The 23,521-nt window shown below is 32.4% G+C and overlaps 5 protein-coding genes across 8 annotated transcripts; all 5 read right to left on the minus strand.

Moving 5' to 3' along the window:
• LOC105644735 (two-component response regulator ARR11) lies at positions 1-4,451 on the minus strand. The gene is made up of 5 exons (XM_089718817.1): positions 4,009-4,451; positions 2,252-2,404; positions 1,732-2,121; positions 1,470-1,546; positions 1-1,340 (listed from the first exon to the last, which is right to left on the minus strand). The coding sequence occupies exons 1-5, from the start codon at positions 4,136-4,138 to the stop codon at positions 339-341; spliced, it is 1,752 nt and encodes a 583-aa protein (XP_089574943.1). The 5' UTR covers positions 4,139-4,451; the 3' UTR covers positions 1-338.
• A 4,843-nt stretch (positions 4,452-9,294) lies between these two features.
• LOC105644734 (two-component response regulator ARR11) lies at positions 9,295-11,553 on the minus strand. The gene is made up of 6 exons (XM_037641868.2): positions 11,249-11,553; positions 10,923-11,075; positions 10,500-10,829; positions 10,309-10,385; positions 9,999-10,197; positions 9,295-9,835 (listed from the first exon to the last, which is right to left on the minus strand). The coding sequence occupies exons 1-6, from the start codon at positions 11,376-11,378 to the stop codon at positions 9,528-9,530; spliced, it is 1,197 nt and encodes a 398-aa protein (XP_037497796.1). The 5' UTR covers positions 11,379-11,553; the 3' UTR covers positions 9,295-9,527.
• A 1,310-nt stretch (positions 11,554-12,863) lies between these two features.
• On the minus strand, positions 12,864-14,970 carry LOC119369074 (two-component response regulator ARR11). 2 transcript variants are annotated; one of them, XM_089718820.1, is made up of 5 exons: positions 14,530-14,970; positions 14,225-14,380; positions 13,810-14,123; positions 13,475-13,670; positions 12,864-13,337 (listed from the first exon to the last, which is right to left on the minus strand). In XM_089718820.1, exons 1-5 carry the CDS (start codon positions 14,657-14,659, stop codon positions 13,024-13,026), a joined length of 1,110 nt encoding a protein of 369 aa, XP_089574946.1. In that variant the 5' UTR covers positions 14,660-14,970; the 3' UTR covers positions 12,864-13,023. The 2 variants fall into 2 exon arrangements, with proteins under 2 accessions (XP_089574946.1, XP_037497797.1); XM_037641869.2 differs by having other exon boundaries at positions 12,866-13,337; positions 13,795-14,123; positions 14,530-14,966.
• Positions 14,971-16,424: 1,454 nt separating this feature from the next.
• Positions 16,425-18,947, minus strand: LOC105644733 (two-component response regulator ORR26). 3 transcript variants are annotated; one of them, XM_037641865.2, is made up of 6 exons: positions 18,695-18,946; positions 18,264-18,431; positions 17,784-18,173; positions 17,635-17,711; positions 17,233-17,536; positions 16,425-17,108 (listed from the first exon to the last, which is right to left on the minus strand). In XM_037641865.2, exons 1-6 carry the CDS (start codon positions 18,819-18,821, stop codon positions 16,855-16,857), a joined length of 1,320 nt encoding a protein of 439 aa, XP_037497793.1. In that variant the 5' UTR covers positions 18,822-18,946; the 3' UTR covers positions 16,425-16,854. The 3 variants fall into 3 exon arrangements, with proteins under 3 accessions (XP_037497793.1, XP_012085577.1, XP_089574945.1); XM_012230187.4 differs by having other exon boundaries at positions 18,279-18,431; positions 18,695-18,945; XM_089718819.1 differs by having other exon boundaries at positions 17,635-18,173; positions 18,279-18,431; positions 18,695-18,947.
• Positions 18,948-20,134: 1,187 nt separating this feature from the next.
• Positions 20,135-22,650, minus strand: LOC105644732 (E3 ubiquitin-protein ligase AIRP2). Its single transcript, XM_012230183.4, has 5 exons — positions 22,165-22,650; positions 21,448-21,610; positions 21,249-21,315; positions 20,916-21,150; positions 20,135-20,810 (listed from the first exon to the last, which is right to left on the minus strand). The coding sequence occupies exons 1-5, from the start codon at positions 22,248-22,250 to the stop codon at positions 20,603-20,605; spliced, it is 759 nt and encodes a 252-aa protein (XP_012085573.1). The 5' UTR covers positions 22,251-22,650; the 3' UTR covers positions 20,135-20,602.
• Positions 22,651-23,521: the final 871 nt, after the last annotated feature.

Genomic DNA, 23,521 nt, shown 5'->3' on the forward strand with positions numbered 1-23,521 from the left:
TGATATAATTAACTTCTAGTGGCTTTGCATTTCGTTTACAAAATTTCAAAGGAATAATGACAGTTGCAGCACGAACATGTGCGTTTTGACCATAGATACATATACAAAACTAGAAGGTCGCATGTTAGAGAAACTTCCAGAAGCAAGCTTATTATGCTTAATGTTTGTCATCATCCCTATTATACATGTTTCTACATCCAAGACTTGACCGTCCAGGAAATAATGCCTGAATCAATAGGAGATAAGAGACTCCTCTGATAGATAGGTCATCTAAAATAAATAGAAAATGATGAAGTTCCATGGCAGATGGAGCAAGATCATGCTATAAATAAACCTTGCTATATTAGAGCATATTCTGTTGGATCATAGAGATTCTCATAGTCAAACCTCACTGCATCATGTAAATGTGTTGGAACTTCAGTTATGAGCCCTGGATCACAGTACTCTGGCAGCTCAATATTGTGGAGTCCAAGATTCATAGCATAACAATCACCTTGAAACCAACAGACCTGAAAGTCATCATCCAAAGTTGTAGAAGGATGCATTCCCCAATTTATACTTTTTTGGGAAGATTCCAAGTCCGATACGCAACTCAGATTGAAGCTTTGACTTTTCATGGTTGATGAGTTCATGGAAATGGGTTGAAAAGTTTGATGTTGATGATTTGCCATATGGGTCTTGGTTTGGACATCAGTGGAGTTGATTGTGCTTCCTGTTGAACTTACATGGCTGGTGTTGTGCCTGCATTCATCATACAAAGGCTTTGTTTTAATAGAGCCACCTATCTCTCTTTCAGTTACAGAAGAACCAGAAACAATGGGGTGAGCTGGCTGTGGATAATCAGGTTGGATGTGCTGTTGTTGACCAGGAAAAGATAGCTGGTTGAACCCATCATCTATGTGAACTGGGTTATGTTCTTGCTTCAGTTGAATCTGTGGAATTTCACACCATGAAAATCGGGCTGGGAAGTTTGAATCAAATGCTGAAAAGTTCACTTCAGATCCTGGAGAAGTAAAAGAATGACCAAATTCCAATTGTGAATTCCTGGGTTTACAGGGTTCAGGAACTTCAACAGTTAAAACCCTTTTGGGTTCTGCAGCATTCTTGGAAACAATTCCATTCAGGTCACTGTCATGGCCTCTAGGCTCAGCATTTTGGAAGCTATTGCCAGGAAATCCATAGCTCTGATTTGGAGCATCACCCTGCTGTATGTTGATTGAGTTCTGGGTACCAAAACTGCCAGCAGAATCTCTCAAAGGTGAGTCTGAATGCTTTATTCCACCAACAGAAGTTTTCAAGTCATTTTCCTTCTGCAATCTGCTCAAATAGAGACGATATTTCTGCATAAGGAAAAGCCTTTCCTGTAAGAAATATCTTACTGTCTAAAAATAAAAAATCCTCATAGACGATATGGACAGTAACATTAAAAAAGGATGTGAATGCTGTTTAGTTATTTTTAGAAGGAATACCTGTAAGTGGCTTGCAACATTTTCTCTTGTCAACCATGGTACATTCATCAAGTCGAGTATTTTCTTAGGACCAACTTCTGCCAAACAGACATTACATGTCATGGCTCCATGGAAGCATGATAAAGATGTAGGCTATATCATTGAAAACCACATAAATGACAAACCTATGTCAAGAAATTTTCATCGAATACATGAAGATCCACAATGGATGTCACTATCCAATGTCAAAAATTTTGAAATGAAAGATATATATGACACTTACTATCAAATCCTATCTGATTTACAGCTTTGACAAATTTCTGATGAAGATCTACGGACCAAACTACTCTGGCTTTCTTTGTGGTAGAATTGTCACCAGGATCTTTGTCATCATGCTTGTTTTCAACATCTTTTCTTTTCTTGGTTGAAGTAAAATCCTCTCCACAAAAAAAGTGCCCATCATCGGATTGGTCTGATCCATTTCTACCCCCCATTGGTATACTTTCCATTCCTTCAAGAATTTCAATGTCTCTAACCTCATGTATCTTCTTTCTGAATACATGCTGCCATATATTCCGAAGTTCTTTCATTCGTATTGGCTTAAGTAGATAGTCGCATGCTCCATGCTGAACTCCTTTCATTACTCTACTCGTTTCTCCATCAACAGACATCACTATGAACGGACATAAATACATTTTTGTCAGAAGCAAGCTTTGATTCTTCAAGTAAATATCAGATTCAAAAATAATAAAAAATTTTGGCATTTAAGATGAAAGTCCAGAAGCTAATGGCAAAGAACTGACTAATCACAGGAAGATCCATTTCAAGTCCGACATGCTCTAGAAGTTTAAAACCATCCATGTCAGGCATGTTGACATCACTGATAACAATGTCGTAACCATCTTTCCTCTCCCGAAGAAGGTTCAGAGCATCTCTTGCTAAACCACATGTCGTCACTGCACATCAAAAGCATTCCAAAAGGGAAATGTCAAAAACTCCATTGCATGGTAACGAGGAATAGAAAGCAAAATATATCATTGAACAAATAGAAAGCATCCTATACAAAAATTGCTTTCACCAAACAAAGTTATAATCACGAGGAGAACATAAAAGAGTTTGCAGAGCCGTAAGGCCTAAAGCATATTGCCTGAAGTAATTAAAAAGTAATAGAAGTCATTGGACCAATGAAGATCAAGCTTATTTTCTCATTCTGTTTCAATCTAAATAAAATGAATTTCTGAAGCATGCCAACTTGATTCTGTAAAAATATTAGTCATTCCAGGATATAGATTATTCAATCCAATCTCAGTTGAGCCTAAGGAAGCAAGAATTAATATGACAATTGGATCATATCTCTAGTGGCTATGTTTATACTTAGGTCAGAAGATAAGTGAATGGAAGCAAAGCTGCACATGAGCTAATGTCCGCATGCTTTTTATTATTAGCATTACACGAGTCAATCTGTGTGTCAAAATCTAAGAGTAATCATAACAATGGTAACACATGTATTCAAATGGTTGCTTGATTATCTGGAATTTTTTAGCCCCAACTGAGTAGTTGAGCTTTTTCAAAACCCATTGATTTAATTCAAACTGAATGAAATAAAACACATGTATCCAAATCAAAAGGCATGGTAGACAACAACATCATTCATTTAGAACTTGGTTGATGCATTTTAAGAAGTCCAGTACTCAATTATGAAAATTCAATTAGAAAATAGTTTAAAATTCAAGAACTTCTCATGTAATTGTCCTTTTAATTTATTTAAAAAAAAAAAAAATAGTTGATTGATGAAGGACTTGAATTACCCTTATAATGAGACAAAACACAGCCCATGACAAACATTTTGTGTTAATTAATCTAACATCTTTTTAGAGTAAACCGACACAACTAATGATAAGGACTTTCACGTCATGAACTTGTAAATTTTCCTGATATATGAGATTTCCTAATCTGAGTACTTCGGTCTTTTTAGAAAATATCTTCAAATGCTAGCAAAATTACGTCAATTACAACTTGTATCTGATTAGTCCAAACCAAAATAGGAGATACTCATTTCAGTTGCCAGCAGTAAGAGGGAAAATTTCCGGATTGACTCAGGATGGGTGACTCTAAACAGTCAAAATTCCATAAGCAAAGAAAAATTAACCCAAGTTTTCCAAGTCTCATAGCATTCTCAATAGTAAGTGCCTGATTGCAACAATGAACGAGTATTCACTCAAAAAGTCCAAGAATTAAAAATTTTCAACTAGTAACAAAAAAGATAATAATAAATCCAACCCAAAAAAGCATTCTCAAAGCCATACTAACATGATCTCCTACAGGTTCAGGTCGCCCACATGCTTGAACAAAAAATACAGCTAGCTATCCTAAAAAAACCCATGAAGCAAATCATCGTAACACAAAACAACCTGACAAATACACACCGAAGAACATCTAACAAAAAGCAACCCAATTCACAATAAGCAATAACAGTGTGAAAAGCAGCAAGCTTGATTGAATTAGATAAGCAATAAGAAAAGAATAACAATAATAAGAAACAGAGTTGCAGCAAATTAACCATCATAAGAACACTTTTTGAGCATCTTTTCAAGGATTTTCAACCAGGTAGGATCATCATCGACAACGAGCACACGAAGACCAGCAGGAAACGCATCGTGTCGAGGAGAAGAGAAACCACTCTCCATCATGACCGGCTCAGATTCAAGAATTGAGAAACAGAGACAGAGACAGACGCAGTGTGCGTGTAAGATATAAAAGGAGATGAAGAGAGAGACAAAGAGGAAGAGAAAGGGGTCTTAAAATGAGAGAGTTTGTGTGGGTTTTTAATTTGTTTGTTTGGGTTTTAGAGAAGAAAGAGCGAGGAGTGTGAGAAAATAAAAAAATGGAAAGAAAGGAAGCGCAACGAATATTTGGCGCCGGCTAGCAAATATGGTGCCTGTGGCGCGCACGTTAGCCTCTAACCAGTAACCAGCTGCTTCTCCTTACTTTTCTGTTTCTTCTTTTTTATCACTTGGAGTGAAACTGGTTGACGGCACAAGCCAGTTGCCTTTTTGTATTTAGAAAAAAGAAAAAGAGATGTATAGTTTGTCTTTATCTCTTCAATAACAGTGTAACAGTAATATACTAAGTCCCTCGCTTGGTGAGACACGTTTAAATTTGATGTAAATCTTTTTTTTTTTTTGAGTGGAAAATTTGAGATAAATCTTAACACTTGTACGGAGGGATGAAAGTGGTACAGATATTTTAAAATATTCATTCTATTTTTATTTATTTTAAAAGAATATATACAGTTATAAATATATTTGAGACGATTACGATTAATGAAATTATTATATAGAGTACGATATGAATATAGGAATCGGCATGTATCTTAGATATTTATTTTTGATCACCCGCCTATATTAAGTGGATTTGACTGTGACAATCGGCTGATATCCTATTATTAATATGTATTTTAAATGAATTTAGATTTTGATAAGTTAAAATTCATGGCTCATTTAAATGGTATCTTAAATGGATTTCGAACGAGTGAAAATAGTAAAAATTTAAAATGGATTCAGATACATGTATTTAAATGTGTATTTAAATAAGTTTAAAACAGACATAGATCTTAAAATTTTAGCAAATACGATCACATGTAGCTTAAAATTCGTGAAAATCCGTCCGACTTTCATCCCTACTTGCATATGTTAAATTTTCCTTTTGGAGTTTTCCGTACACGCTCGTGTAAAATTTCAAATATAACACATGAAAGGTTAAATTTGTTCATATTATCACCTAACTTCTAATTTTTTTTTTTCTTTCTCACTTTTATTAGTGGTCCTCTAACTTTTGAAGATTGGATTTCTACCCATATTTGTGTACGTATAGTTTGGATAGTGATTCATTAATAGAAACGCAATTTCTGGGGGAATTGAACAATGGAACACACAATCACATTTGTCATTGATTAAATAAATAAATAAATAAATAAATAAAATTGTTGGACAGGATAAATGAGACAATATAAAATTAATAAATACATAGATAAAAAAGAAGATGAAGAAAAAGGTGGTGAATATTATTGGAGTTGCATTATAGCTTTAGTGGGGAAAAAAGCAGGAAAGAGAAGCCCTGAGGGTGTTTTGCTGTATTCCCATTTTTGGTATAAGGTGCAGACATTTTGATAAAATTGAGTATGAATTCAAGAAAGAATGTAGACTTGGGTTGGGATCAAGAACCAGCATAGACAAGACAAGATTTTATTCTTTCTTTTCTATTTTCTTTTCTTTGTTTTTCTTTCTTTTCTTAAGCATTTATATAATATCCATTGCATTAGCATTTTAGCAACCGATTAATCCTTTTTTCTGTTGACTAAAATAGAAATAATGACCGAAAGGCGATCATCAGACTATAACGCTAAAATATTAGGGACCGACTTTGGCATTTATCAGTAATTGACGACCACCAGATTGGTTGCTAAATTTGATAAAACGGTCGCTGAATCACTTCAATAAGATAACTAAACTTTCTTCGCTAATAGGTGGCTGAAATTGGCTGTTGCAGATGGGTAATGGCTTTTGAAATATTGATCTCATCAATTTAATAAATAAATGGTACGAAATGAAAAGTTGTATTATAGTTTTTTTCCCCTTTTTAAGTGATGCATAAATGGCAATTTGTTAACTTCTTTTTCCCTTTCCATCCAAGTGTTTGATAAGTAGTCAATCCTTACCCAACCCTTCTTTTAATTTTAGAATTAAAAATTAATTAATTAAAAAAAGAACCATTAATTATTTATAGTGGAAGAATGGAAACCTTTTTGATTCTCAATAATTCCTTTAATTTAAACTATCTTTATGTACTTGTGGAAGATTAAGGTTCTGTTTAATATTAATATTTTTCAGTTTAATGGCAGTATATATATATATACATATAGACAAGTGTTTGGTCCCTTAAAAGAAAAAGCTTAAAACATACATTTCCAATTACTGAGCGACAAACCATCTTCTTTTCTTCTAAGTGGGAAGAAACCTGATAATTTCTGTTGTCTAAATCTCATTGGAGCGTGGTTTACACGCTTTGGTCTTATATGAAAATGGTGATTAATTAAGAAGTGGGTTCTAATTAATCAATCCTACTAATCCTCATTGTCACTTTTGTTTGCATGTTTTTTTTTTTATTCATGATGTTTGATTATTATGTATAGTACTTACCATGAAAGGACATTAAACTTTTCACAAAAAGCGTTTTTTTTTTCCTTTTCCAATCTTGTAATTGAGCAATAAATTTTAATTAAAAATTATTTTTATTTTACGGGGAAAAATGATATTATTAATATTATCATACATGGGTTGTATAAAATTTAATGTTTTAGTCTCGTTATAAATAAATTTTATATAATTATATAATTTTATCGAGTTCTGAACTTAGCGCTCACACGTAAAAGAAAAAAAAATTTAAAATTCTCAAAGAATTTAGTTACTAATCCATTTGGTAATGTTTTCCCATCATTGGAGGAAGAATAATACTAATTAATGTTTTAATGTGCTTTTGAATGTATGTGAAAGAGATAGGAAAATTAATTAGTTGATAATCTAGGAAGAAAGAGTTAATCTATGTCGTTGATTGAGGCCATGATAACCAAAAGAAAGATGTGAGGTCACTATAATGCCATTTTGCAACAAATTAAGTTTTGATAAGGGAGGAAGCATCTTCTTAATTAAAACACAATTTTAAAATAAGCACAATAATTTATTTTTTTTTATTTTGTTCTTCCACCAATAATGGATCATTTAAGTTATATACCAACTAGAGGAAGTTTCTTTTCAGCCACTTTAAGAATTTAATTAAACTATATTAGATGAAAAAGAAAAAGAAATAAATAAATATAGTTACCCTCTTACTTATGTAAATTAGTAAAAATTAAAAACATGGTCTTGGTGTAAACCATAAAAAGTTTAGGTTTTTAGGCTTAATAATACAAGTGTGTTTAGCGGGAATCAAACTTAAGAGCTCTTATTGGTGTTTTTGCTAACTGAGCCACAACTTATAGGTGCCTTATTGGTGGATTTTAATACTACTTATTATTCTTAAATAGGATTAGATTAATTAATGTGGGTGTAATTAATTTGGTAATTATTGAGTTTAGTTGAGGATTTGAGTTTGTTGATTGAAGTTTAACTTTCAAAGTATAATATAATTAGGGTGTAAAGGTACTTTTAAGGAGTGGGGTAGAGAAAGGATTCAAAAATGAACTCAATGGCTCTAAAAGGAAATGCCCACTAAGAAACAACTTTATGTCAAAGAGAAATATTATTTTACATGAAAGAAAGGATGAGCATGATTTGTGACTAACAAATTGGAAGGATGAACTGTAAAACCCAATCCAAAACTCAGTTGAGTTTTATTAGGACTAGTTTTTAATTTGTTAAATATATATTAAAAATTATATATATATTTTTTTAAAAGATAAGTATGATAACACAAGAAAACTTCAAAGATGATATCTTGTTTTAGGGATTGAATATTCTAAAAAAGCTCATGTATTATGAATTTTGCTCATATATATATAAAAATTGAATTTTCAGTGGTATTCTCACGTTCTTTTTGAGTATAAAATTAATCTCGTTTTAGAATTAGTAGATGCCCCTCTCTACAAGTTACTTTGAAAAACATATTATTTATTTTTTTAGAAATTTATAATTTTAATAGAAGTTTGATTATTGAATGAACTTCTTTTTTTATTAGCATTTTGTACTTTGGAGTTATTTTTCAAGGTGTCATGAACTCCATGCAACTTCTCTCAAGTGGGATGTTGCTTTTTATTAGTTTAATAAGTAAAATGTTATTTTTTGAAAAAAAAAAAGAGAGAAAGAATATATAGCTCTTCTTAATGCTCTCTTCTTTGATGCTTCAGATGCTGATCTTTACCTGCTTATTCTTTTTAACTTTTTTTTAATTTATTTTTTTTTTCCCCATTTTTTCATGTTTTCACTATTATTTCTTCTGATTGGTAGGAAGGTTCTGAACAATGATAATGCAATTGCCAATTGTTCTGGAATATGCCAAAGCCTATATTTTAGCCAAGTTTATTAACAGATTTTTCATCTTTTCATATTTTTTTAACATTTTTAATTGTTGCGTTCATACGAGTGAGTTAGACATTAACCATTTGTTGTTTTGCTGTTAATGCTGTGAAAAGTACACATGTTAGTGCCTGTCACCAACATTCATTGTATATTAAGACTATAAAGGAAGATTAAAATTGTTATATCTGCTGCCATTATCACAGAGTGTATAATAACTGAATGACAAATATATATATGTAGCAAAATAAGAAATTATTGACTATCCAACCCAAAGCCTAATTTGAAGGTTTTGAGGCATTTAGAAGACCTCTTGAGACATTTGACACCAATGTATGGGCTTGCACAATTGGCCCAAGGTGAAGCTTTGATACAAATAGAAAAGTAGAATCAAATGCTGCAATGTTGTTCACATCTGATCCTGGAGATGAAGAACTATCAAACCCAGAATGTGAATCCAGGAATACAAAGAATCAGAAAATGTCAGTTGTTGAAGATATTCTAGATGCCCTGAAACAATTTCTTTTCTTCTTGATCACTTTCATAGCTTCCACTTCCAGGTTCCACATCGTGGAGAAGTAAGCTATCATACCAAAAATCTTTTTCCAGAAATGGTAAATTTAAGAGTGTAAATGAATCAAAATAGCCAAGTTCTATTAAGCTCGAGTTCTATAAAGAGCTCATAACAACCTTGTCCAGAAATGGAAAGTTCTGGCTAAATGAACTTAATTGTAACAAAATAATTAATTCAAGCATTTAATTACAAAATTTTGCATTCAAACACCACAAAAAAAAAAAATTTCAGAAACTGAACCATAGTTTCCTGTTCTTCAATTTCGTTACAAAGCGTGTGGATACGCTAAAATATTGCCAATCTTTTGAGTGTTCTTTCAAAACGTTTATGAATACATTTCTGAATGATTTCCTTCACAGAATTACATTCGGTCTATCTTTAAAGAGAACAGAATTACAAAACAACAACCTATTGCACAATCATTCCAAGGATTGGTCAGGTTTTGATTGAATGAAAAAGGAAAGTAGAATCAAATGCTGCCATGTTGTTCACATCTGATCCTGAGGATGTTGAAGAATTACTAAATCCAGTTTGCGAATTCCAAGAATTTGAAGACATTGAAGCATCAGAAAGATCAGTACTAGAAGAAATTGTGGATGGACCCACAGGCAGTGAAACAATTTCCTCCTCATCACTTTCATAGCCTCTGGTCTCCACATTGTAGAGAAGTAAGCTATCGTACCAAAAATCTTTACGCAGCTTGTTGCTGCCAACACTTTCACTAGAGTTGCTTGGAGGAAAGTCTGAATAATTTGTACAATCAAAATCAAAATTAGGCTTTGCAATCTTGTCCAAAAATGGGAATTTTTTTATCATTTATATGGCTTTCAATGATATAGCCTCAACCTGACAACAGAGGAAACGTTGAAAGCCACTTGCAGGTATTTGAAAATTTTTGATACTTACTATATTTGAAGCGTGGTTGTCCAGGAAATCCATTGCTGTTATTTGAAGCATAAGCATAGCTCTGTTGCATGTTGATTGAGTTCTGGGTGCTAAAACTACCAGTAGAAACTTTCCAAGCTGAGTCTGAATGCTTTATCCCACCAACAGAAGTTCTCAAGTAATTTTCCTTCTGTAATCTGTTAAAATAAACACGATATTTCTGCATAAAAGAGAGTTTTTCTTTGTCAGAATTCTCTTAATTATTTGTTTAAAAACCAAAAAACTTTAAAGAAGGATGTGACTGTTGCTTAGTTACTTTCTAAAGCAATACCCTTAAGTGGGTTGCGACATGTTCTCTTGTCAACCATGGCACATCCATCAAGTCGAGTATTTTCTGAGGACCAATTTCTGCCAAACAATCCTTACATGTCAAAACCTCGTAAATGACAAGCCTAAGGTAGACAATCAATGTCATTATCCAATGTCCAAAATTTTGAAATCAAAGATATATATGGTACTTACTATCCAATCCTATCTGACATACTGCTTGGACAAATTTCCGATGAAGATCTGCGGACCAAACTACTCTGGCTTTCTCTATGAAAGAAATGTCACCAGGGTCTCTTCTTTTCTTGGCTGAAGTACTCAGATCTTCTCCATTTCTAGTCATTTGTATGCTTTCCATTCCTGCAACAATTTCAATATCTCTGACCTTATCTAACTTTTCTGTTAATAGTACATACTGCCATAAATTCCTAAGTTGTTCCATTCGTATTGGCTTGAGAAGATAATCGGAAGCTCCATGCTGAATCCCTTTCATCAGTTTACTTTTTTCACCATCAACAGACATCACTGTGAAGGGGCATAGACACATTTAGTTCTTGGAGTAAATACACATGAGATACAAATAATAAGAAAAATTTTTGGCATTCAAGATGAACTGACTAATCACAGGAAGATCCATTTCAAGTCCGACATGCTCTAGAAGTTTAAAACCATCCATGTCAGGCATGTTGACATCACTGATGACAATGTCGTAACCATCTTTCCTCTCCCGAAGAAGGTTCAGAGCATCTCTTGCTAAACCACATGTCGTCACTGAACAACACAAAAGCATTCCAAAAAGGAAATGTCAAAAACACAATGCTTATATTACAGAAATGAAACCAAGAACCAATATAATATTGACAGTTTTAGTGAAAAGATGCAAGCTTTATCAAGTGTTATAAGGAATAAGAAACGGAAAATAGTTACAAAGTAAGAAAATTAACCTTCGTAATAACACTGTTTGAGCATTTTTGAAAGGATTATCACCCAGATGGCATCAGCATGGACAACAAGCACTCGGAGACCAGCAGGAAGTGCATTGTTTCGACCATGTGAGAAACTATTCTCCACCATAATTGTGAGATACAGAAGGAGAAAATGTGTGTGGTTCCAATTTGTTTGTTCTGTTTTGGGTTTTAACTTTTAACTTGAGAGAGGAAAGTCCGGGAAAGTGCAAGAAAATTTTTAGACAATGAAAAAGAAAGAAGGAAAGAAAGAAAGAAAGAACGTTGACGCCGACTAGCGTTTTTCTAAAGTAAATTAACACGGAATTGATAAGCAACCTAGAATAACACGGAATTTAACACCGAATTAGCGTTTTTATTTTAGTTCTTTTTTATTGTTTTTCTTTATTTTATTTTTTAGTGTTTTTCTTTATTTTATTTAGAATAATTTATCACTCAAATAGTTAAATATAATTTTAGAGATTTTGAAGCCGAAAAAACTTACCTCGACCTAATCCATCCCATTTATAAACTAAGTAAACGAAAATAAAGATTTTTAAAAAGTATTTCGATTTTATCATTTTTTTTTTCAAATGTATAGTTAAAAATACTCTAATTTTAATAAAAATATTTAAATTTATTGATTTACTATACAGGACATTTATTATTTGTATTTATTATTTGTATTTATTTATTATTTAGTATAATTTATTATTTAGTAGTATAAATTATTTATTTAGTAGTATAATTTATTATTTAGTATATTATTTAGTATTTTCTTTTTTTTACTATTTTTTTTACTATTTGTTATATTTCTTATAACAAATTTGACGAGATCGGAATAAGTTTTTCCCCGCCGGCCTTTAGGCTTTAGGGGAGGTCTTCAGAGATTCTACACCAATATCTGGGCTTGCGCAATCGGCCCAATCCTACCGTAGTACTCTATTCTTAATACCATTACAAGTGTACCGATGGGGGGCAAATATATTTTTGGGATACTGGACAGTTTAGTCCTTGAGTTCTGGTAAAAATTATTTTCACATCTCTATCATTCAGTAAAATTATTAATTTGTCCATAAAACTTAGCTCTTTAAACTATTTAATACTTTTATACAGAAACGGCTCCTTTCATCATTAAATAATAACTACAATATTTGATTAATTGGTCCTTAATATTTAATACAACGTTAATATTTAATTCCTTACATACATTATTGAATTTCTATTTCTTCACAAATGGTACTTTTAAATGGAAGGGCTAAATCATTTAACAAAAATTAAATTTCGGGGACGAATTAGTAATTTTATCACAGAATGTAATAATAATTTCAACTAAACTTCAAAGGTTGTAGTCAATTAACAAAATTTTTGTGAGACGTTCTATTCAATTGGTAAGCTAATTAAGTTATACCAACTAAAACCAGTATAAAAAAAATTAGTATTTTGCTTGAAATTAGGAAGAAAAATTTCATACGAGTAAGACTCACCGACAATCAAGTAAAAGTGTTCGATAAATAAATATATTAATGCTTATTAGGATAAACTAATATAAAAATTATAATAATTTTTTTAAATTTCAATTAACTATTCACTTAGTGAACCATGCAACGAATGTTGGTAAGTATTTTCCTTTTCATACACTGTTAGATATAAGAACAACAATCCAAACAATATGTATAGCTATTGCTGTCATTCTTCACCCCCTGAAATGGGTCCCATTATGTTGAAAAATTTGTCACATCAGCATTCAAAGGATCATCCACTTTCTTCGCATGTCATTGATCAGGTTTTGATACAAATAGAAAAGTAGAATCAAATGTTGGAACATTGTTCACATCTGATCCTGAAGATGTTGAAGAATTACTAAATTTAGTTTGTGAATTCCAAGAATTCGAAGGATCAGAAATATCAGTAGTTGAAGATACTGTGCATGGAGCCACAGGCACTGAAATAGTTCCCTCTTGACCACTTCCAGAGCTTCCGGGTTCCACATTGTGGGGAAGTAAGTTACTATGTAAAACACCTTTATGCAGCATGTTGCTCGAGTGCTGAGTGCCAACACTTTGACTGGAGTTGCTTGAAGGAGAAACTGAATAACTCAATCATACGATCAAAATCAAAATACCGGGGAATTAGGGTCTCTTCGGCAATATTAAATATTTTAATATTCATTAGCTGTTGTGTTCTACCAGCTCTCGCAGGTATTTGAAAATATATGATACTTACCCTGATTGACGCATAGTTGTCCAGGAAATCCATAGCTGTGATTTGAAGCACCGCTCTCTTGCACGTTGGCTGAGTTTTTCTGGCTACAAAAACTGCCAGCAGAAACCCTGGAAGGTGAGTTTGAACGCTTTATCACACCAATAGAAGTTTTCCAGTAATTTTCTTTCTGCGAGCTGCTCAAATAGAGATGGTATTTCTGCATAAGGAAAATCTTTCCAGTAAGAATTCTCTTCTTCTTAAATATCATGGACTGTAACATTAAAGAATGATGTGAATGCTGTTTAGTTATTTTCCAAAGGAATATATATATATGTATATACCTCCAAGTGGCTTACAGGTTGGACAAATTTCTGATGAAGATCTCTGGAACGAACTGCTTTAACTTTCTTTATGGAAGACTTGTCACCTTCATCTTCATGCTTGTCTTCAACATCTTTTCTTTTTTCCGCTGAAGTAAGATCTTCTTCATTTCTAGTCTTCTGTATACTTTCCATCCCTTCAATGTCTCTCACTTTAAATATCCTTTTTCTGAGTACATGTTGCCATAACATCCTAATTTCTTTCATTTCTATTGGCTTTATAAGATAGTCGCAAGCTCCATGTTGAACACCTTTCATTACTGTACTGGTTTTTCCATCAACAGACATCACTGCGAAGGGACATATATAAATACATTCTTTCAGAAGCACTTGGAGTAAATATGAGATGTAAAAAATAAGAAAAAAGATTTTGGCATTGCAAAGAACTGACTAATCACAGGAAGGTGGTCCATTTCGAGTCCAACATGCACTAAAAATTCAAACCCATCCATGTCAGGCATTTTGACATCACTGATCACAATGTCGTATCCATCTTTCCTCTCACGAAGCAGGTTCAGAGCATCTCTTGCTGAATCACTTGTTGTCACTGTACAGCACAAAAGCATTCCGAAATGTCAAAAACACATTACTATATAATGAAACAAAAAACTGATTTTAGTGAGAAGAAGCAAGCTTTTGATCAAGCGTTATAAGCAAGAAGAAACGTAAAAACAGCTAAGAAGTATGAAAATTAACCTTCGTAAGAACAACTTTTGAGCATTTGTGAAACCATTATCAAACAGGTGGGATTGTCATCGACAACGAGCACACGGAGACCAGCAGGAAACTCATCTTTTGGAGCAAATGTTAAACGACTTTCCACCATAATAGTGATATATAGAAAGAGAAAATGGGTGTATTTGCAATTTATTTGTTCTGTTTGGTTTTAACTTTCAAGAGAAGAAAAGCTGGTAGCATTAGGGGAACTATCAGCACTTCTGCTTCAATGGCTCGATATGAAAGACGACCAGCTTTACAACTTTTAGTGCCATGTCTCCAAAACCAAGTTGTGTCCCGTCCAGTTTGCAACCTCTACCACTTCTGCCTTTACGATATTACTAGGAAAGTGCAAGAGAATTTTTTAAAAAATGAAAAGAAAGAAAGAAAGAATATTGACACCCATTGGTTTAAATAAATTAATCAATGTTTTATGATCCTCCTCCTGATATATGCTTTTTCTAAAACTTTATTTAACAAAAAGAAAAAGAAAAAGAAAAAGAAAAAGAATCTTCCATTTGAGAATTCAAATGCTAAAACTTTGTTAAAATGAAAACTTAATATATGAGCATATGATTCTTTAATTGAATAATTACGGAATAAATGTTAAGTATATATTTTAATAAAAATAGCAGAATAACCTTTATAATTCCTTTTTTTGCAAGTGTGAAACGTTGAAAACTTTACTGCCTCTTCAGACAATCTTTTTGGTCTTTGCATTTTCTCCATAGCTTTTGTTATCTATTTTATTGGACAAATAAGAACATTAAACTTTTAAATCCTGAAAATTTAAGTGCACGATAAATTATTCATAAAAATTCCAGAATATCACGGGATTAAAGTTACACTCTTTAATAGAAATTTATTATTAGAAATTTGTTAGGAAGCTTCGTATTATCTTGGACTTATTCTTAAAAGATGATATCAAGCTCTGATTTTGGGGTATGACATGAATTCCATTCAACTTCCCTTTAAGTGGGATGTTTCATTTTATTAGTTTAATTAATTAAAAACTTTTAAAAAAAAAAAAGGTAGAGAGATAGAATTTACAGCAATACTTAATGTTTTCTACCTTTGATGCATCAGATGCTTGATCATTACCTGCTTATTCTTTTAAATTTTTATTTTGTTCAGTTCTCATGTTTTCACTGTTATTTTTTTTCCTCATTGGTAGGAAGGTGCTGAATAATGATACTTCAATGGCCAGTTGTTGTCTTCATAAGGGTGAATTAGTCATTAGACACTAGTTTTTTTTTATGTGAAAAATATAAAATTTTTTTATTCATTAGAAAGCTCGATGATCAGAATAACATTATGTACAATATAATACATATAACCCACTTTTTAAAAATACATATGTTATATTTTTAATCAAGAGAATTCAAATTGAGATTTTTCACTCTTCACCAAAACAAAAAGATAAAAAAAGTATACATTTGAATGCTTATAACTAACATCCATCATATATTGAGAATAAAAAAAAAAATGAAAATTGTTAAATACTAACATATTTTATATCTACGAGGTTAATAGCAAGTTTCATTGTAAAAATAATTATGTAGCAAAATAGTAAATTATTGATCATCCAACACAAAAATGCATGGGCATTACCCAATCGCCCAAGACAAATGTAGAAATATACCTTTTAATTTTACAATTTTTATTTGGTGGTATCTCAAATTTCAAAGATGATTTATTGATGTGTAGTTAATATAACTTTTGAAATAATAATTTTTTATATTTTTTAATTGTATAATAAATATTTAATGGATTCAATTTTAGTAATTGGAAATTGCACTAAATTGATTTTACATATTTAAGTTTTTAATAGATGTAATTTATAATTTGAAGTGTTTGGCGAGCTGTTTCAGACATTTCATACCAATATATATGATTCTTCTTCTTTGAGAAAGTTTATGAATGATTTCATAGGTCTATTTATAGATAATACAAAGAGAAAAGAATTACAGTATTAGAGATTAAAAAAAAAAAACATAAACAATAATGCATTGCTATTGCTATATATAATTCTTCACCCTCTCAAAGGGGTTCTACTGTGTCGATAAAGTTACGTTCCGTTGGTTCCGAACCGGTGGGAACCGGAACCGGAACCGGTCCGAATCGGATCAGTTCCGGTTCCATCAGTTTTGGAACTGGGAATTGACGGTTCTAATTTCAGTTGGAACCGACTGTTCTAGTTCCGGTCGGAACCGTCTGAAACCGGGCAAAAAATTGACTGAAACTGTCGATTTTAGAACCATTGAGGAACTGAAACCGTTCGGTTTCAAACCATAACCGGAACCGTTAATTTTCAGTTTGGTTCTGATTATAAATTTTATGGAACAGGAACCGTCGGTTCCGGAATTCCGGTTCCGGAACCGTGGCCACCCCGTCATCTTTCCAAGGATCAGCCATTGAAATGGTTTCTTCTTGATCACTTCCATAGCTTTTGGGTTCCACATTGTGGAGAAGAAAGCTATCCTGCAGAACACCATAATGCAGGATGTCCGGTGAAGACTGGGTGCCCTCACTTTGACAGGAGTCACTTGAAGGATAATCTGAATAATTTATAAGATCGAAATCGAAATTTAGGTTAATTAGCCTTTGATATCTTGTCCAGAAATGGAAAATTTAGGTTAATTGTAAGCCACATGCGAGTGTTGGAAGATAAATGATGCTTACTGTATTTGAAGCAGGGTTGTCCAGGAAATCCATAGCTGTAATTTGAAGCATCGCTCTGTTTCATGTTGATTGATTTCTGGGTACCAAAACCATCAGCAGAATCTCTCAAAGGTAAATCTGAATCCTTTATCACACTAACAGAAGTTTTCAAGTCATTACCATCGCTCTGCTGCTTGTTGACGGATTTCTGGGTACCAGAACTACCAGCAGAATCTCTCAAACATGAGTCTGAATCCATTATCACACCAATAGAAGTTTTCAAGTCATTTTCCTTCTGCAATCTGCTCAAATAGAGACGATATTTCTGCATAAGGAAATCTTTCCTGTTAGATTTCTCTTCTTGTTAAACATCAAAAACCCTCGTAGAGAATATAGACAGCAAAATTCAAGAAGAAGGAATACCTGCAAATGGCTTGCAACAGATTCTCTTGTCAAGCATGGTACATTCATCAAGTCGAGTATTTTCTTAGGACCAACTTCTGCCAAACAAACATTACATGTCAATATGGAATGTCCAAAATTTTGAAATGAAAGATATATATGACACTTACTATCAAATCCTATCTGATTTACAGCTTTGACAAATTTCTGATGAAGATCTACGGACCAAACTACTCTGGCTTTCTTTGTGGAAGAATTGTCACCAGGATCTTTGTCATCATGCTTGTTTTCGACATCTTTTCTTTTCTTGGTTGAAGTAAAATCCTCTCCACAAAAAAAGTGCCCATCATCGGATTGGTCTGATCCATTTCTTACCCCCATTGGTATACTTTCCATTCCTTCAAGAATTTCAATGTCTCTCACCACATTTATCTTCTTTCTGAATACATGCTGCCATATATTTCGAAGTTCTTTCATTCGTATCGGCTTAAGGAGATAGTCGCATGCTCCATGCTGAACGCCTTTTATTACTCTACTTGCTCCTCCATCAACAGACATCACTGTGAATGGAAATAAATACATTTTGTCAGAAACAAGCTTCAAGATGAATAAAAATCTGCATTAATTCAAGATGAAAGGCTGCAAGTTACTGGCAAAAAACTGACTAATCACAGGAAGATCCATTTCAAGTCCGATATGCTCTAGAAGTTTAAAACCATCCATGTCTGGCATGTTTACATCACTGATCACAATGTCATAACTATCTTTCCTCTCCCGAAGCAGGTTCAGAGCTTCTCTTGCTAAACCACATGTTGTCACTGAGTATGCAAAAGCATTCCAAAAGAGAAATGTCAAATGCTTTAATAGTAGAAATGTAGGCAAGAAATCTCAACATATTTTTAGGCAAATAGCAGCCTTGAATAACATTATCGAAGTTTCCTGTCACGAACATCCTTGTGTTCCAGAAACGAAAACATAAAAACAATTTATAATAGACAGTTTCAGTGGAAACAAGCAAGCTTGATCAAGTCTTATAAGCAATAAGAAAGAAAAGGAGCAGTTAAGAAGCAAGAAAATTAACCTTCATAAGAACACTTATTGAGCATTTTTGAAAGGATCTTCAACCAGGTGGGATCATCGTCGACGACGAGCACACGGAGACCAGCAGGAAACGCATCATTTCGAGGAGACGAGGAACCATTCTCCATAATTGTGAGATGTAGAAAGATAAAATGTGTGTATTTGCAATTTGTTTGTTCTGTTTGGGTTCTAACTTTCAAGAGAAGAAAGAATGGGAAAGTGCAAGAAAAGTTTTAAAAAAAAAAAAAAATGAAAAGAAAAAAAGAAAGAATATTTATTGACACCCATTGATATAGTGTTTTTCAAAAGTAAATTAATACACACTTGATAAATCAATTAATTAATGTATTCTAAAAAATTCCTTTTCACACCTAGAGATATGTTTATAATTAATTAATTAATTATATATTTTAATAAAAATGGCAGAATTAAGTTTATAATTCCTTTTCTTGGACCAACTAGAGATATGTTTGAACCTTAGAAGTTTCCTCGCAACCAGCTGGATCAAGTGTGAAACGTTGAAAACTTTATTACGTCTTAATCACAACTTTTTTCCATTTTGCTTATTTTTCGTTGTCTGCTTTGTTTGTTTTTTTCATTTATTTTAAGTCCCCTTTCATAATTCTCGTTATATGTAGTAATTAAATCAATTAATTTCAGTTATTGATAAAAAAAATGCGTGAAAATATATCATTTATGCATCAAATTGAGCATTTATCCAATATTAAATTACAAATTTAAGATTTGATTCATATATTCAACCATAATTTCTTGTATGTTTTTTTATAAATGCTCATTTGATGCTTAAATTTTAAATTTTCATTAGATCGAACAAAAATTTAAGTTAATTTAAAATATAATATTTGAATTTATGATTAATTTACCACCTTTTTTGGTAAAAAATAATAAGTATATTGAACTTTCAACTTTTAAAATATATATATATATAAAAAAAAAAAAATCCAACTATTGCTGTTGAAGATGGAGAAAGAAAAATAAGAATAGAACGAATTTTTATTCATATTTTTTACTTTTTTAATTTTCAAAAGTAACGCATTATTACTTAACAGTGCAAAAGATCCAACTACAAGGAGGATCCTATTCTTAAAGATACAGATTAATCAATTCAATGAATCTAAACCAATCAAGATTAATATAAAAAGAGTAGAATTTTGCTTGCAGTAAGCGGATTAGTAAGCAAAAATTATTCACCATTGCAAGCTAAACACACAAGATATCTTCCAAAAAACTTAATTATATGCCTACAATCAATTGATGAATCAAAATTCCTGTGCATATATCAGTAAGAAAAGAATTCCAATGGTTGAACTAAACTGCAAGCAGACTATAGAACACTAATATCCCCATAAAGCTGTGCAGAAAGGCTCTTTCCCTACTGTCAATCTACAATATCAGAAATTTCTTGATGACATTCAGAAGGTTTTGTTTCATAATGTACATTAATATTTTTTATTTATGGTATTTGTCAAAAAACTTAATAATAAGCAGCAGAAACCCAAATGCACAAGCAAACTTCAAGCTATTTCCATTCCAATACTCAGGTTCCAAAAAGCTGAGTTGAATGCCAAGAATAACTTTTTCTATTGTTTTTTTATTTACATCTATTCATTTGCCATATTGTAATACTTACAGGCACGTAATCTTTGGTTTTGCCCCTGCTTATCTTCGATGGTTTCATGAACTTTCAAAGTCATCTGCCAATCAAATGGCTTGAAGTTCATCTGGAATGTAACCACTGGTTTAGTTAATTATATACGACTGACTTGAAACATCTTCTCAACCCGCTGCAGTGAATGGGATCAAAGTTCTCCACATAATACTTTATGTACAATGGGCAGCTGGCTGGCTGTACCTATGGTTTACTACATTCTTTCTCCATAAATCAGAATCAGATCATGTAATCAAAGATAACAGCATGGGTCTCGGGCATTAAAAGAGGAAGTTTCTCAATGTAAAGGTAGAAACGCCTCAGGTTCTCTCTTGCAAGAATTGCAGTATCGACTATATCACCGTTATTAATGAGAACCCATAAATCTCTTGAGTTCACTCTTTTTAGGCTACCGCGACAAAAGGGGCAGGACTTAGACCTCGCATTCCTGTCAGAAATGGTAGAAATGTCTATCAGCAGCCACTAGTCACTGAAATGCTATATATAAGCAATTTACACGAAGTAATTAGCGGAAATGGAAAACAGGTGCTACCAGTCGTAGAAGCAGCTAATGCACATGGAGTGCCCACAGTTAGGCAGTACCATCTTTGCACTATCTTCCATGCATATCCCACATTCCTCATCTCTCTCGAAACCATTATCAGTTCGCTTCCTCTCGTCTTCCACTCTCTTTCTGCGCGGAACTTCACTGCCTTGGTTTCTATTTGGGTTATCTCCTACTTCAATACACTCTCCTTCAAGCAGCCTAAGCGAAGGGTATATAATAGCTGCAAGAATTTTACGATTGATTGCATTCCGATGTCAAGCAAGGAAAAAAATGGTTGCAACTTGCAAAGAAAGAATAAAACTTGAGGAGCAGACAGACCATAAAATTCAGTTAGCGAGGCTTTCCTATCTTTAGAGGATAATGTTGGCATCCCATCAACATAAACCTGAATTAAGTACAAAGAGCTTCTTTTGAGTTTTTAAAAGGCTAAACAGAATGAGCAAAAAAAACTGCAATATAATATATGTACAATTCTAATCAGTCTCTGTAATAAGAGAAAAAACAGATATCAAATTACCTTGTACACAAGTATGTGGAGGAGGCCTAAATAACTAGGGAGGGCATCTGTACAACTATAATTCATCCATTCAACCCAAAAAAGAATGAAAGGGGCAAGAGGGCTATATGATAGTCTCATTTGCACACGATCCCCACCGTCATCTCCTGGAAGAGAAGCTGCCCTGCAAAATCCCACCAATATCCCAATTTGGAAATGAACATTTTACCAGTAAACATTCAACATAAAAAGGCATGGTACTGTCTGAATACTAAAAGTTATCAAAGAAATTAACTTTATGGCTCAACATATTCCATAAACAAAATTAAAAGTACATTTGGCTATATCCCATTTGTAACAATAGCACTTTTAAGTTCTAACCAAAAATTCATAAAGAAGCATATGCCAAGTAACCCACACATTCATAATCCTAAATTTATATTCAAATGCACCAACTTATCTTTTTATTTTCTTAATTTCTATCTAATTACTGCAATTTTCCATATTCAAAGTTCATCAACTATTTCTTTGATCATGAGAAATTTTAGCATCCCACCTACCAATGATGAATGGGACCAATTAAAAAACCCAGGAAAGGTAAATAGAAACGAGGATAATTAATTCCTCATCAGTTAATCAAATATCAAAACGAATACAGATACCATAGAATTTAATAAGGAAAAATTATGTCAAAATCAAATAAATAAAGTAGTAAATGGATAAAATTACACAACTCACAGGCTATTGGCATGTTGTATATCAGCTTCAACAGCTTTGAGAGATTCTCTAAAGGAAGAAGATTTGTTGGGTTGTTTTTGCCACATCTGTTACTCTCTTTTCGAGTCTTGAAACGAAAATAACTGATAAAGAACTCAAAAAAGAAAGAAGGGAGAAAGAGAGAATGTTGAAAAAGGGTAGCTTTTGAGGAGAGTGGTATTTGTTCTGTTGAGAGAATGTTGTCGATCTGCGGAGAGACACGTAGACATAAACTTATCAACTTTCTTTTTTAATTGTTTTTTTTTTTGTTTTTTTTTTTTGAATGATGATGTGTCTGGTGAGTGGGTTTTTCCTTAGGGGTAAGGAATGTAAATAGAGGGAAAGAAGGGGTTGAAAATGAAAATTTGATGAAAAAGAAAGAATAGGAAATGAAATGAGGGCCAGGCCGGCTGTAATTTGCTGGTTGTTGATCTCAAATGAAATCAGTTTTTCACCAAAAAAAAAAAATGGTGCTATATATATATAGTAAAGAAAAGGGTGATTTGGGTATTGTAATCTTTTTTTTTTTTTCTTTATTTTGAGGCCAATCGAACCAAAAAGGAATTCTTTTAAACAATGGATATTTGTAGCTGTGAAACTCGAGAGTTAATGGAATTACAAAAGATGATTAAAAAAAAACCTTAATTAAAGATAATGAAAAAAAGATATTTCTAAGCAAAGTTCCTTTTTTAACCTCTAGTAATTTAAATATTCAACTTAATTTTTGAAGAGGAAAAGATAATAAAAAAAAATATTATCTCTGTATATAATATTTGTAGTACTTGTTAGATGTGAAATAACGCTGCTTGTATTTGAATTTTTATGTTTTTTAAAAAAACTATTATGGAGTTAATTAATTATATTATTTTTAATTTAATATTAATTTTTTAAAAAATTATTAAATTAAAGTAATAATTATTAATTATATATAAAAGGTAAATAAAAAAATTATTATTCTTTCAAACTACAAAGGATTTAGGGGTGATTATTAAATATCTTCAAAATTTGTCAAAATTAATTGTTGTATGTTAAATGCAAGATTGGGCAATATTAGAAATAGTTATATTAACAAAAGGTGCAGTCTGCGGAAGTTAGAGATAAAATAAAAGGACATAATGTTGGAAGATTAGAAAGAATAAGATGGGGACTTTCAAGAAAAGATGGGAAGATGCGAGAGAGAGAGAGAGAGAGAGAGAGAGAGAGAATGAGTGCAAGTTTGCTTTGTATTGAAACCTCTAGCACTTGAAGAAAAGAAAGGGATGCCTTGTCTGTCTGATCCATCTTAATCTTATCTATCTTTCTCACCTTTTCTTAGCTGCTATTTGGCATTGCAATTATT

Source organism: Jatropha curcas, chromosome 3 (assembly GCF_041381405.1).
Source record: "Jatropha curcas cultivar XTBG-Jc1 chromosome 3, XTBG_Jcur_1.0, whole genome shotgun sequence".
Lineage (NCBI taxonomy): Eukaryota > Viridiplantae > Streptophyta > Magnoliopsida > Malpighiales > Euphorbiaceae > Jatropha > Jatropha curcas.